The sequence below is a fragment of the Desmodus rotundus genome, chromosome 9, assembly GCF_022682495.2.
Source record: "Desmodus rotundus isolate HL8 chromosome 9, HLdesRot8A.1, whole genome shotgun sequence".
NCBI classification, from domain to species: domain Eukaryota; kingdom Metazoa; phylum Chordata; class Mammalia; order Chiroptera; family Phyllostomidae; genus Desmodus; species Desmodus rotundus.
This window is the reverse complement of record NC_071395.1, coordinates 69,331,872-69,344,959: the sequence shown is the minus strand read 5'-3', so window position 1 is coordinate 69,344,959 and position 13,088 is coordinate 69,331,872. Positions and strand designations below refer to the sequence as shown.

The following is a 13,088-nucleotide window of genomic DNA, read 5'->3' as shown; positions in this document are numbered from 1 at the left end:
CACTCAACGGCCTCATTTTAACTTAATCACCTCTTTAAAGACTGTCCCCAAACACAGTCACGTCCTGAGGCACTGGGGGTTAGGACTTCCACGTATGAATTTTTGGGGACACAATTCAATCCATAACCACTATAGAGTTCATTTTTCTTTTTCACATATTTTGACATGTCTTTATAGTAGGTTTAACTAGATATCAAGACGACATTTAAAACCCGAAAGATGGGCTTGTTTCGTGCGCATGTAAAACCTGCTGTGCAAAGGGAATCTGTGGTCTGACCTGCTGCGGTAGGACTCACTGAAAAACTTTCAGAGAACTTTGCCCTTGTAGCAGCTGGAGGTGGAAAAAGTGAAATTCAGAAAAAAGTCAAGAGTCATTCCATCACTCAACAATCATTTCCTGGCTGTGTGCACACCACTTGTACTGACACACCAATCGAAGGATCAAGTCTTCTCTCGGCCAGATCAAAACCTTATTTCCTCACACAAGTTTCTCAAGGTATAGTCCCAGGCCACCAGCATCTGAGACTCTCTGACGTCTGTTAGGAACACAGGTCTCTGCAACCTACCTGATTCTGAGACTCCAGCTCGGGGCCTGGGAACCTACTTCCCTGGCCACTCCCGTCTGTGGGGGTCTGCCCTGAGATCTGTGTGCTGCCACCCTCCCACACTCTTCACTCACGAGAGAAGTCACCCTTGTCCAAGTTGTAAAACTGAATACACATTTATTTTCCACACAGTGCAATCCAGTATAGACAGAAAAGTACTCCGCATCACACTCATGATCAGTATCCCTTGTTCCCATTTGGTATGTCATTGAAAACCTAGCACATCACTTGGCCAAAAATCCCATAAGATCCCTAGAGAAAATAATCTCATGGTTTTCTCCAAACAATAGATTCCCTCTTCATTAGTCAAATCAGCACCTGCTGATAGGAGAACGCAATGCTAGCCTGACAGTGACATTCCTTAACAAGTCTAGACTCGTGCTTTCAAGCACAAAGCTTAACTGCGAACGGCAGAGCCTAACGTACCAGCCACCACTCCTCGAAGGGGAAGCAACAGTGCTGTGGAAATCAGAGTCCTGGAAATTCAGCTCCACAACTTGTATGAGCAAGGGTCCAAGACACTGGAGAGGCAGCGACACTGATCTGAGGGCCCAGCTCATGTGGGGAAACACATGGGTGGTGCCTCTCTCAGAGTGTCCTTCCCCAAGGTCCACTCCACTGGCTTCACATTAACTTGGTCTCCAGTCTTGTGGGGGCTTTGGGAGACTTTTGGTTGTAATCTTCACAGTTCCAAGAATCAATGCTGGCTGATCCCAAGGGTAGCGCGCCCTACCCAAAACATAGATGTTCTCATGGTACGAAGGCCATTCTGTAGGTTGCATATATACGCATACACATATATTGCCTCCCGTGGGAGACAGAGCTTCCTTCCCGTTTAGCAGAAGAACGCTGCACTGGCAACACCGCTTTGGCTAGCTCTTTTTCCTGTGCTCCCTCATGTGCATAGCAATTGAACCCGCTATTTCTGCATTCTTCTTGTTCTGGCCAAAATAATCTAGAAATTCACCATCTGGTCCAATCAAGTACATTATGATGGTATGATCCACCTGCAGAGAAGGGGGAGAGGGGAATAGGATGATAAAAAGATTACCAAAATAAGCTGCTTAGTTTACTGAATAAATGCTACAGGATCAGAGAACTTCACATTAATGCTTAAATAATCTTTGGGGCATTTAATATTTATTCAATGTGCCTAAACCTATTATAGCAAATTCACAGTGACAAATGACCTAAAATCTTTTGTGTTCAATCCTTAACACACTCATCCACCCAATCTCTAAGAAGCCACTTCTAGAAACAGCTGCTGCCAACCTCCGTGCAACAGTCAGTGCTGTGGAACAACAATGCTTGCTGGAGAGGAGCTGACGTTTGTGAGTAAAATATTTCACTGACCCCTTAACCACGTCATAAAGACAATATCACATGGAGTCAAACATGTTGGGGAGAAACTGCTTTCTTCAACACGTTCTTGGCTGTGGTCCTTTGTTTTGGGAAGCACTGGTTGTCTGTCATTCATTACCACCTAAAGTCTGCTTCCCATGTTTGATGAGAAGAAACCAGAAAACCACCTACTAAATATATAATTTATAAATTCTAACACAGTACTTAGTCCTGATATTAGTAATGTCAAGGGAAACATGAAAATAAGTGTTTTTCTCTGAACAATCCTATCCGAAGCAATCACCAGGAAACTCCCGAGGAGCCCCAAATGCTACACCTCCAAGGAATCATCTAAAATCCACTCTCCATTTTCGAGGGAAAGTTAAAACATTCCTAGCTCTACCTTTAGTTTAGATTAGTCATCAGTCTTTTTTATTTATATGCTTCCACAAAACCCAACTTTAAATGAGCAGAGAATTTGGAATTTAGACTCCTTGGAATTCACTGCAGGCTTGACTGCTCCTTGGCAAGACCGAAAGACAGAAATGTGACTGTGCATGCCAAACTGGAGACATCCCCCAAACAGACCTGAACACACATCAGCTGTCTGTGAGGTAATTATTTCTTTATATACACGCATTCGTAAAGACACAGCAAATGGAAAGAGCCACTTGCCCACTCCCATAAGGAAAGAATGTACACCGGAGGTCAAACAGCCGGCGAGTTCATGTCCTGCAATCACTATGGCTGGAGCAGGACAGGGATCTATGTTTCTCCACATGTAGGCAACACACAGGTCAGAATTCGGTCTCCAGGTCACGTTCAATCCATACCCTGTAGCTTGTACCTCTCTTTCTTCCTTTTCTCTACTCTCTCTCTCTTTTGAAAACAATTTCAGTGTACTGGGCTAATTTTGTGAGTGTTCTGAATACACATTACTTTCAAGTACATAATAAAAATACTGTTCTATCCATTTATGGCTAATTTGTCGATGGTCAGGTCTCACTGTCCGCTGGGGTGTGGGCTGAGCAAACTGTCATCTGTTTCCAGTACATGGCACTTTCAAGTTCTCGTAGTTCCTTGCAGGGAAAAAGCTGGCCCTCACTGACCAGCTCTTTCACGTGTCGTCCTTAACCCAGAGGACAGGTATCGTACACCTCGACGAACAGTAAAACAGGCTCGAGAAGGTTGTGAAATAATTGGTCAATGCCAGACCTAAGCTTATTACCTCCATCTGTCCAATTTCAAAGTCCACAATATTCTGATATCACCACGACTTTCAATTGTTGAGAAGGTAATACGCGCTCATAAAAAAGGACAAAAGAATATACAGTAAACTTATACAATGAAAGCTCTCCTCCCCTGCCAGATGCCCACAGTCCCCAGCTCTCTGCTCAGAGGAAACAAGCCGCCAGCCCTTTTGTGTTCTCCTGGAGAAACTCTCTGCATGAGAAACTCAGTGTGAGTTTATAGCCACTGAGTTCTGATACCACCTGTCACCTATTCCTTTTTGCATTCAAGTAACAATACCATGTACTTGTTTTCTCATTTAATGATATGTTAGGCATTGTTCTACATCAGCACATACAGCATAACCTTTTAAAAAATGGTTGTTTGGTTTTCAGTCCTTTTTATAAATAATATTGTAGGTTATACCTGTAGGATAAATTCCAAAAGGTAGGACCTCTAACCTAAAGGATTCCACTTTAAAGGCTGGCAGACACGGACGAGCTGCCTTGAAGAGGGCGTCCCTATGGACTGTGTGCGCACGTGCCTTGTTCCAGCCGTGCAGCTCCTCTTTCCCCAAATTCGATTTAACAACATATTTAAAACTTCTGATCTTTGCTAATCTAAAAGTGAAAATGGCATCACATTATCATATTTCTTTTATTACGAGTGAAACTGATCATCATTTTTTTATGTTTGAAAGCCATTTATAGTATTTGTCAAAAATAATTTCTAATTAATACTTACAAAATAATGTAATGTTTTGTATATATACATATATACAAACACATATATAAAAAATGCAATGCTGTGGCCATTTAGCTTTCAGCGGAATCCTAAATGCTTGGCGTGCCCAGCTGACACATCAGTCTGAGGATTCCACTAGCGTTCAAAAGGCAGAAGCTTACCTTTATTTGCTGCTGTTTCAGATCAAGAAAACCTCATTCCATTACCTCTCAACCTTCAAGGTATTCCCTCACTCCTTCCTAGTCCTTAAATCTTAATTTAACAGAAGTTTCCCACACCATCTTGTGGATGAAACTCTATGACCTCATGGGACAGAAGTCACACTAATGATAAACCAAGAAGCTGGAGGGTGTCTCCCCCTATTGGTTGATTCAACAAATGTAGAGCAAGGAACTCCATGTTGATTCTTATCAAATGTCATATTCTTATGGTGGGCAACCAAAATTTCTCTAACAGGAATCTGGGATGGTTTCTAGAGGGTCCAAGAAGTCTCCATAAAACTTAAATATGCACATCTCAATATTTAAGGTTAAAAAATTAATATCCACATTCTGGATTATGTACACAGTACAAATCTCAGTGTCCAAACTCAAACCAATTAATACAACTCTCTTTTAAAGAAGAATAAAGCAGTTTGGAAAGTTTTTCCCATGGCCTCCTCTCTCGACCCTCTGCTCTGCTCTCATTTTTCTCACGCTGCTGCAGCAAGAAAAACCCATGGTAGGGTTATTCTTTCCTTAAACTTAGCTCTTAAAAAAATGCTAATTTTTGTCTTCTTCCCCCATGTATCCAAGTTTCCCTAAGTCTATGAGGCACCAGAATTGGAAAGTAAGATTAGGGTGCAGGCTTAAAGCAAAGGGACCAGAAGAACCACAGGGCGCTGTGAGAGACAAAGCGCCCCAGCGAGAGGTTTCCTCGGCACGCTGCTCTTGGAAACTAGCCATGGTGCAGCTAGCAGACCAGTGACTCAGGGCCCTGGTCATCTTGCTTTCTATAAAACCAGCTTTGCAGGTGAAAAAGCTATTCTGATTCATCACTTTGCCCAGCCACTACAACACAGAAACCAGAGCACAACACCTGAAGAAAAGAATGGAAAGGATACTAAAACACAGTGTCAATTCTTAATGTGATGGGAAAGAATGAGCGCACTGAGAAGATAATTGGACGGGGCAGTACTTACGCCCTTAGTTGGTGCTTCACTGCAAAACCTCTGACCATGGCAGCAACAAAGGAACCCTGGCATCAACCAAGGGCTCCAGGGGCAGTGCTGATGCCCAGGCTGCAGAGGGGCCACTTAATGGAATCTCTGTTCTTCATCATAAAGAGCATTTATTAAATGCCTAATTGTGCAAAGCATATAGTTGATATGAAAATACAACTTACAAAGAGTCTACCTGTCTATGGCTTTCGTCTTTTCTCTTGATTTTCAGAATTCTTATTCATTCAACCCCGAAGTACAGTTCTTCATGGCCTACCACTGCTTCTCAAAAGGTTCTCCTTCATCTGTGAAGCCAGTCATTACTCAAAGACGTATGAACATCTGGGGCCTGAGAGCGGGCCTGTGGGCCGAAACCTGGGCATTTACTTACTATGTAGTCCTCATCTTCATCCTTGGGGCCCGGGCTGTAATAGACTCGGTAAGCTCTGGCCACTTGATCAATCTCTTCTTTTGTGCCAGTCAAGCCAACCAGTTTGGGAGAAAATTCTAAGTAAAAAATGAGAAAGTGAGAAATGAGAAGCACACAAAACCACCATGCCTACATCAAAAAGCAACATCAGTACTACAGTGGCCCTACTGCCACTTTCTTCCTGTGAGTCCCTAAACATTTCCTCATGATTCAAAAGAAAGTAAATTTACGTAGAACAAATGAAAACCCTCCTTTTTTATATGTAAGTCACATTGGAATTCAACTGGAAATCAGTAACCAAAAATATCTGGAAAATCCCCAAGTATGTGGAGATAAACACACTTCTAAGTTACATATAGGTCAAAGGAGAAATCTTAAGAGAAAGTAAAAAATATTTTGAAAAATGAAAATGGAAATACAACCCACCCAGATCTGTGGGATGAAAAAAAAAGCAGTGCTTAACGGGGAATTTTATAGCATTGAATGTATATAGCAGGACAGAAAATAGATCTAAAATCAGTAAGTTTCTACCTTAGGAAATTAGAAAAAAAAGAGCAAATTAAACCCAAAGTAAGCAGGAAAAAAAAATTAGAGCAGAAATCAATGGAACTAAAAATAGTATATTAATAGAGAAGATCAATGAAACCAAAAGTTGGTTCTTAGTAATCAGTCAAATCTTTTCATGATTATCTAGTAAAGAGGGAATATATTCTAATTATTTAAATTACATTTTTAAATTAATTTAGCTCTTTTCAAATACTTAGATGTAGTTCTAAGATATGGTTAAGTTTAAAGATATAATCATGAATTAAGCACTATAGTTTTTACTATATAAGAAAAAAGTATGTTGCATAATTACTTCATACCAAGTCAAAATATCTGTATCTCATTTTCCAGCAAGTAATCTCATAGCATGCATTTGCGGTTAAGTTTTTGGAATTTATATAAGTTAGCTGGTGAAACTCACTTAAAACATCTGGATGCATCAGCCTACTAAAGTGATAGTCTGACATTTAACAGCAGTACCATGTACTAAAGGTAGAGGAAGCCTCTATCACTCCTTGGACTAATTTATTCTAAACTGAAACTGTTTAGGTACTGAAAAAGCAAGATGGCTCGTCTTTCTTTTCTACTGTAGGAGTAAATGAAGAGAAATTAGCCCTGACTGGTGTGGCTCAGTGGGTTGGGCGTCCTCCCACAAACCAAAAGGTTGCTCGTTCTATCCCAGGTCTGGGCACATGCCTGGGTTGCAGGCTAGGTCCCCAATTGGGGTGCTTGAGAAGGAACCACACATTGATGTCTCTCTCTCTTTCTCCCTCCCTTCCCCTCTAAAAATATGTAACATCTTTATAAAAAAAAGATACTTAACATTAGGGAAATGCATATTAAAACCACAATGAGGTACCTACCACTAAATACCTACTGAAGTGGCTACACCTAAAAAGACTACTGACCATATCCAGTGTGGCAAGGATATAGAGGAGCTGGAACTCTTGTGTATCGAGAGTAGGAATGTAAAAATGTAAAACCACTTTGGGAAAAATGTCTGCAGTTTCTTAAAAAGGTAAATACAGACTTACCATATGATCCAGCCACTCTACTCCTAGATATTTCACTCAAGAGAAGTAAAAGCATGTGTTCATACAAAGACTTGCATCTGAATGCTCTTAGCAGCTTTACTTATAATAGTCAAACACTGAATCCTACTCAGCAATAAAAATAAATGAACTATTCTACAACACGGAAGAATCTCGAAATAATTATACTGAAAGAGGCCATAAAAAAAGTATATATTCTATAATTGTTACATAAACTTCTAGAAAATGCACATTAATTTGTATTGAGAGAGCAGGTTAGTGGAGGCGATGGGTGAAGTGGAGGGGAGGAGGGAAGGGTTAGCAGGGCACTTTTTTATCATGGTGATGGCTTCCCAGTGCATGCATATGTCAAAAGGTAACAAATTGTACACTTTATGTTAATCACATTTCAATAACTCTGTTAAATAATAAAATATATAGGCAGTCCTTCACAAGGCACATTTTAAGAATAACTGCAAAGCTTTGGAGAATATGTACATTAGAATGTGTCATATAAAAAAAATATATAAAACTATTCTCTAGTCCTTCTGTCCAATAGTTTAAATCTATTTCACCATAATTAAAATTTAAATTCCTGATTTTTAAGCACCCAACTGAAAAAAAACTTGAATCCAGAGAAATTAAGCAACTCACTGAAGCTCATAAGACCTGAGTCTTCATTTTTAACTCTACCATAATTTAGTCTTTGAAAGTACCTTCTAATAGGTTTTAACCTGCATGATGAGATGTTTGAATTGAAATTCTTCCATTAACAGGAATATGTTTCTGGCAAAATGAATGTTTTAGGTTTATACAATAAAATATGTGCTGAGTTGGAAAAGTATGTACACAGAACTCATGCACACTCATTTTACAAAGGAGAGAATGCGGCACAGAGTCGGAATTGGAAGTGATGTGCCCTTGCTCTCAATTCAAGGATCTATTAACTTTGTTGACCTATGAACTTTGTTGGCCAAGTTTGGTTCTTCCACTGTGACAAAATAAAAAGAGCCCTCCCTGTGGCAGGAATTAAGAAACCTGTTTTTTTATTTATTTACATACCAGGCCCAGTCATACCCTGAGCCTCACCTTTTTATCTGTCTGTGAAACTAGTTATAACAACATTTGCCTCCCCCCCCCCCCCCCCCATTTCACAGGGCATTAGATGGTTCACATGAGTTGACCTTTCACAAACTAGAGCTAAACAGATATAAGGTATTATTGATGAAACAAACCTTTCACATAATTTGCGATGGCTTCCTTTGTGTCCCTCTCTGGGTCAATAGTAATGAAAAGTGGAGTTAAATTTGGCAGAGTTGGAATATTATCTGAAAGAAAGTTCTTGTCAGTCACTATTCACACTCTAAAGGAAAAGACAACGAAAACCAGCAACTACAGTGAGGGTAATAACTGGTAAAGCGAGGCGTTAAGGAAATGCAAGGGCACAGCTAACACTGGAGTTACATGATGATAGGAAAGAGGATGGGATGGCCTTCAGGAGGAACAGGTCCATCTGTTACCTGTGGTGGAATCAGGTAAATAACCCACCAAACACCTGCACTGGTGTATACATGCCGATGCCTGGATCATACCATATGGGTGTCTTGTCTCCTAATCCAATCCAGTGTAGGCTGGCCCTTCTGCCCCACCCGTACCTCAAGGGCAGGGTGAACTATTCATAAGAATTGAATATCCTGGAACAATTCATTTTAAGAAGGATGTGCCCTGTCTTCTTATTGGTCCTAATAAATGCCCCTGACTGCACTTCAGAGACCATCCCACAGATTTCACCGTGTAACCCACAGTCACCTGGGGGAGGGCAACAGTGGTGTCAATGACAGAAGGCCACAATAAAGGAAGGGACACAAAGCAGAGGTAAGGGAGACCCAGACCACACTGACATTTTTAAGCAACCTAATACTGTATTTAGTATCAGAGTAAGTTTCTTTTGGTGGAGAACTTATAGGTCACGGGAATCTAAGCAACAAACAAACCTAACATTGAGATCTTATGTTCTCACAAACCGAGTGAGTATGACCCTCCACCTAACAGTAATTCAAAAATCTAAAAAGCATGGTAACATGAATTTATCATAGACATAAGTGACAGTTTTCTTACCTATTTCATCCACGACTTGAATCATTTTTTCTAGTTCTTCTGGACAAATATCAGGGCAGTGAGTGAAACCAAAATAAATCAGCACCCACTGACCCAGGTAGTCCTTATCAGTTTTTGGCTCTCCAATGTGAGTTGTGAGGGAAAATGGTCCCCCAAGCAGAGGCTTTCCAATGCTTCGCTGCCGTTCCTTCTCCAGCTCTTAAACAGACACAAATACACATGCCAAATAAAAGGAAAGTCAATCTAACCACAGGTACTCCAATGCCTGATATATGATCCATACTATGCTAATGACTGTGTAAAATGCAGAAGAAATAATCTCAGTTTCCAAGAAGCTTAAAAATTCTTTTAAGGAAAATAAGCATAAAATCAAATAAAACAATCAAGTCAAATAAAATTAATCAAACTAAACCCTACATTATATAGTAAACATTGTAAGAAAAGAAAGTGGTAAAAATATTTCTTCTTCTTCTGGAGCAATGCAGTCCTAAGCCAACAGGTGTGCCATGATGGGGGTGGGATGGGGGGCACAGCTGTGCAGGATGTCTGAGCCCACGTGGGCAAGACGGGGGGCTGGCACTGACGTCTGAGCCTGAGTGTGCTGAGGGCAGCTGCATGGGGAGAGGACAGTGGTGATGGGATCATAGTTACATTAGAGATAAGAGTGTTATAAATGGACAGGGAGGTAGGCCAATGGAAAGAAAACTAGAATGAACCACGTAGTACTGGAAAAAAAACTGGAGATACAGTGTGAACTTATGGTGTGTGTGTGTGTGTGGGCATATCCTTCATAGCTCTGTCTACTCAGAGGACCTGGGAGCAGACATACCCCACTAACAATGAACTAATACCCTGACTTCTAAACATCATCCTCCATAAAAATGAAACAGGGCTTTTAAGAAAAATGGCTGATACCAGGTTTTAAAAGTCAAGTAAAGACTGAAAACCTGTTACAGGCTGAAGGAGACTAAGACTAACTAGGTATGAGGTGTGGTTCTGAATTGGACAACTTTTGCTATAAAGCCATCAAGCTGCAAAACTTGAACGAGGTCTGAACACTGAACAGCAGTAATATATCAATGTTAATTTTCTGATTTTGATGGCTGTACTGTAATTATGTTGGAGAAATATACAATAAGCCAAGGGTGTCAAACTCATTTTCACCGGGGGCCACATCAACCTTGCAGTTGCCTTCAAAGGGCCGTATATAATTCCAACTCCTTAACAGTTAAGGTGCAGTTACATTTATACAGTCCCAAAATTATTTCAGTCCTTTGAAGGCAACTGTGTGGCTGATGTGGCCCCCGGTGAAAATGAGTTTGACACCCCTGCAATAAACTATTTGGAAATGATGAGGCATCATGTCAGCAAATATGGTCAAATGATTTGGGAACACTAAGTTAATATTAATATTGTCATAATACATTTTTAATAAAAAATATTAATTATAGGTGAAATTCTAAACTAAAGTCAAAAGGAACTTGCATTCTCTAGAAGTGTCTCTATCACCACTTTCCTAGCTTTTCAGTTTTCTTTCATTGTGAAACTTAAGGAACTTAACTGATTATTACAATAAGAAAGTCCTATCAAAATACTTTTATACAAAAGGACCAATATGGATGTTATACTGCTAAGGTTCTAAAGCCTATGAATTGTCATTCCCAGATTTAAACATTATCCTTTGTATAAAGGCATCAGAAGAAACTCTAAAGTAAAGAAATTAAAACAAATCTAAGTGATATCTTAAAAGATTTACTGAAAACTTCTAAACCAGACCTTAAAAGTCCTAGAATATTCCCTAAAATATAAACTTCCTGTAAACAGTTTCGGAACACTGCCTGTGTCTATCCAAAGCACTTCCAGCAAGCCTGCACCCAGCTCCTCTCTCCCCGTCTTCCATGGTCAGCCTTGGTCTTTTTCCCTCTGCTGACACCCAGTGGTACAGTAAAGGCTCCGCCTTCCTTTGGCCCTCGGAGTCCCCTGAACTTCCGCCTGGCCTGACAGAACCTCATCTAGTAAAATATTTTACCTCTGTGCCTATTTCCCTATCTCAATGGCTGGACTGCATCGTGGTCATCCTAGTACCCTCTGGACTTCATACTACCCACTCTCCAATCTGTCCACAAATAAGTCATTTCATACTGTTAGACAGTGTGTGCTGGACTAGATCATGGAGTAAAAGGCAACGGAAAATACAGGAGAAATATGAATAAAGTATGTGGTTTTAGTGAGTACTGCTATACCAATTTTAATTTCTTAGTTTTCATGGTTATATACATGTTAACATTAGGGGAAGCTAGGTGAAAGGTATGTGGGAAATCTCTATGCCATATTTACAACTCTTTTGCAAACCTAAAATTATTTCAAGACAAAAAGTCTACCAACAATAAAAAGATGCCAGTCCACTGCTAGGAAGGATTTTATTCAGAGCTGACCAAATGATTATCTACTTACTTTCCATCTTGTCTTTCCTGAAGTACTTCATTCCTGCCAGTAAAGCTCCTCCGATAGCAAATGTGACTGCTAAAGACTTCCAGGAAACAGGCTACTGGGTCAGAAATTTCAAAAATAAAAGTACCAGTATGATGCAGACACTTACTCATACTAACTTACTGTTTTTTAAACACACACACACACACACACACACACACACAGGCCTTGATATTGTTAAGTGTGCAGAATGTTTCATATTATTTAGGGTAAGAAAATACTGGAAGGTTCAGTGCATGCAGTTGCACCTGGACTCCTAACGGAATTACAAAGTCACGTTTCCAAGGTAAAGTTCACTAAGTCCATTTCTTTTCAAGTGAAAAACCTACTCAAAGCTCAAGTACCCTCATTGTTACTACGTGTGACCCTGATCTCAATTGCTGATTTAAAAACCAGTTAGCTACCTGCATGGGTTGGTATTGTGAATATAAATAAACCAAATAAAATTTGAGAAGTTAACCTCATTCTGGCTTCCCAAGTAACAAAGGCAAGGTAGAAGAGATCTAAAAGTGGAGCTTCTTGCAAGTTGCATCAAGTTATTTCTTTGTAGTCTTTTCAATCCCAAGGTAAGATGTCGGACACCCAGGCCTAATTCATTAACCTTCTCCCAGCTCCGAAAATCACCTCTCTTACTTATCAACTAAAAGGTAGTGGCTTTTCGGCTCTTTTCGGGTCAGGACTAGAACCTGAGAGAAACTCCCCAAAGAGGCATACCCGGCATGCAATTATTACGATCCATATTTTCCACAATTTCAACGTATACACAGAACCCCTGAAGAAAACCCAAGTATCAGAAATTATGAAACCGTTCCGAATCCTCGATAATGGTAAATGTCAGGTTGAGACCTCTAAGAAAACCCGACACTTTGACCCAGGTAAGCCGGCCGCATCGCGGACAACTTAAGGCCAGACCGAGTGACTTCTGAAGTTACGACCAAGTGGGATGGGAAGGCCACAGGGTTGTCCGACAGCCGCGACGAAGGAAGGAAGTGCTCCAGGTGTGCACTCACCCCAGGCTTCGAGGGGCGCGTGGGGTCTCTGCGGCCTTTCCCTTCGTGTCCAGACGTCCCCGGCGGTGGCGGTATGGCGGTACTCAGCAGCCTGCATCCCAGGAAGCTTCCTGAGAGCCCCAAGGCCCGCCACCCGTTCTCTCGCCGCGCGCAGAGCTGCCTCACCAAGACCCTCCCGGTCCCATCTGCTGGTACCCAAACCCCGAAATCGCGGGGCACGAGAAGCCAAAGCTGACCACCCGGAATCCGCAAGAGCCGGCCAGACACTACCAAGATCCCCGCCATTAGCTTGGGAGATAACACCCCTTTGACCCGCCCCTAGACTTCCGGCGCCGTTTTCACTTC

The 13,088-nt window shown here is 41.1% G+C and overlaps 1 protein-coding gene across 2 annotated transcripts; it reads right to left on the bottom strand.

The window, feature by feature from the left end:
- Positions 1-693: 693 nt before the first annotated feature.
- Positions 694-13,054, bottom strand: SCO1 (synthesis of cytochrome C oxidase 1). 2 transcript variants are annotated; one of them, XM_024564625.3, is made up of 6 exons: positions 12,744-13,054; positions 11,698-11,788; positions 9,244-9,441; positions 8,361-8,453; positions 5,510-5,625; positions 694-1,612 (listed from the first exon to the last, which is right to left on the bottom strand). In XM_024564625.3, the coding sequence occupies exons 1-6, from the start codon at positions 13,026-13,028 to the stop codon at positions 1,478-1,480; spliced, it is 918 nt and encodes a 305-aa protein (XP_024420393.2). In that variant the 5' UTR covers positions 13,029-13,054; the 3' UTR covers positions 694-1,477. The 2 variants fall into 2 exon arrangements, with proteins under 2 accessions (XP_024420393.2, XP_024420394.2); XM_024564626.3 differs by having other exon boundaries at positions 11,698-11,791; positions 12,744-12,879.
- Positions 13,055-13,088: the final 34 nt, after the last annotated feature.

Coding starts and splice junctions, on each gene's coding strand:
- SCO1 (XM_024564625.3), bottom strand. CDS start 13,028: ATGGCGGGGATCTTGGTAGTGTCTGGCCGGCTCTTGCGGATTCCGGGT. Junction 9,442..11,697: donor CAGGAAAGACAAGATGGAAA/GTAAGTAGATAA, acceptor TGTCTGTTTAAG/AGCTGGAGAAGGAACGGCAG. Junction 1,613..5,509: donor ATGAAGATGAGGACTACATA/GTAAGTAAATGC, acceptor CCTTCTCTGCAG/GTGGATCATACCATCATAAT.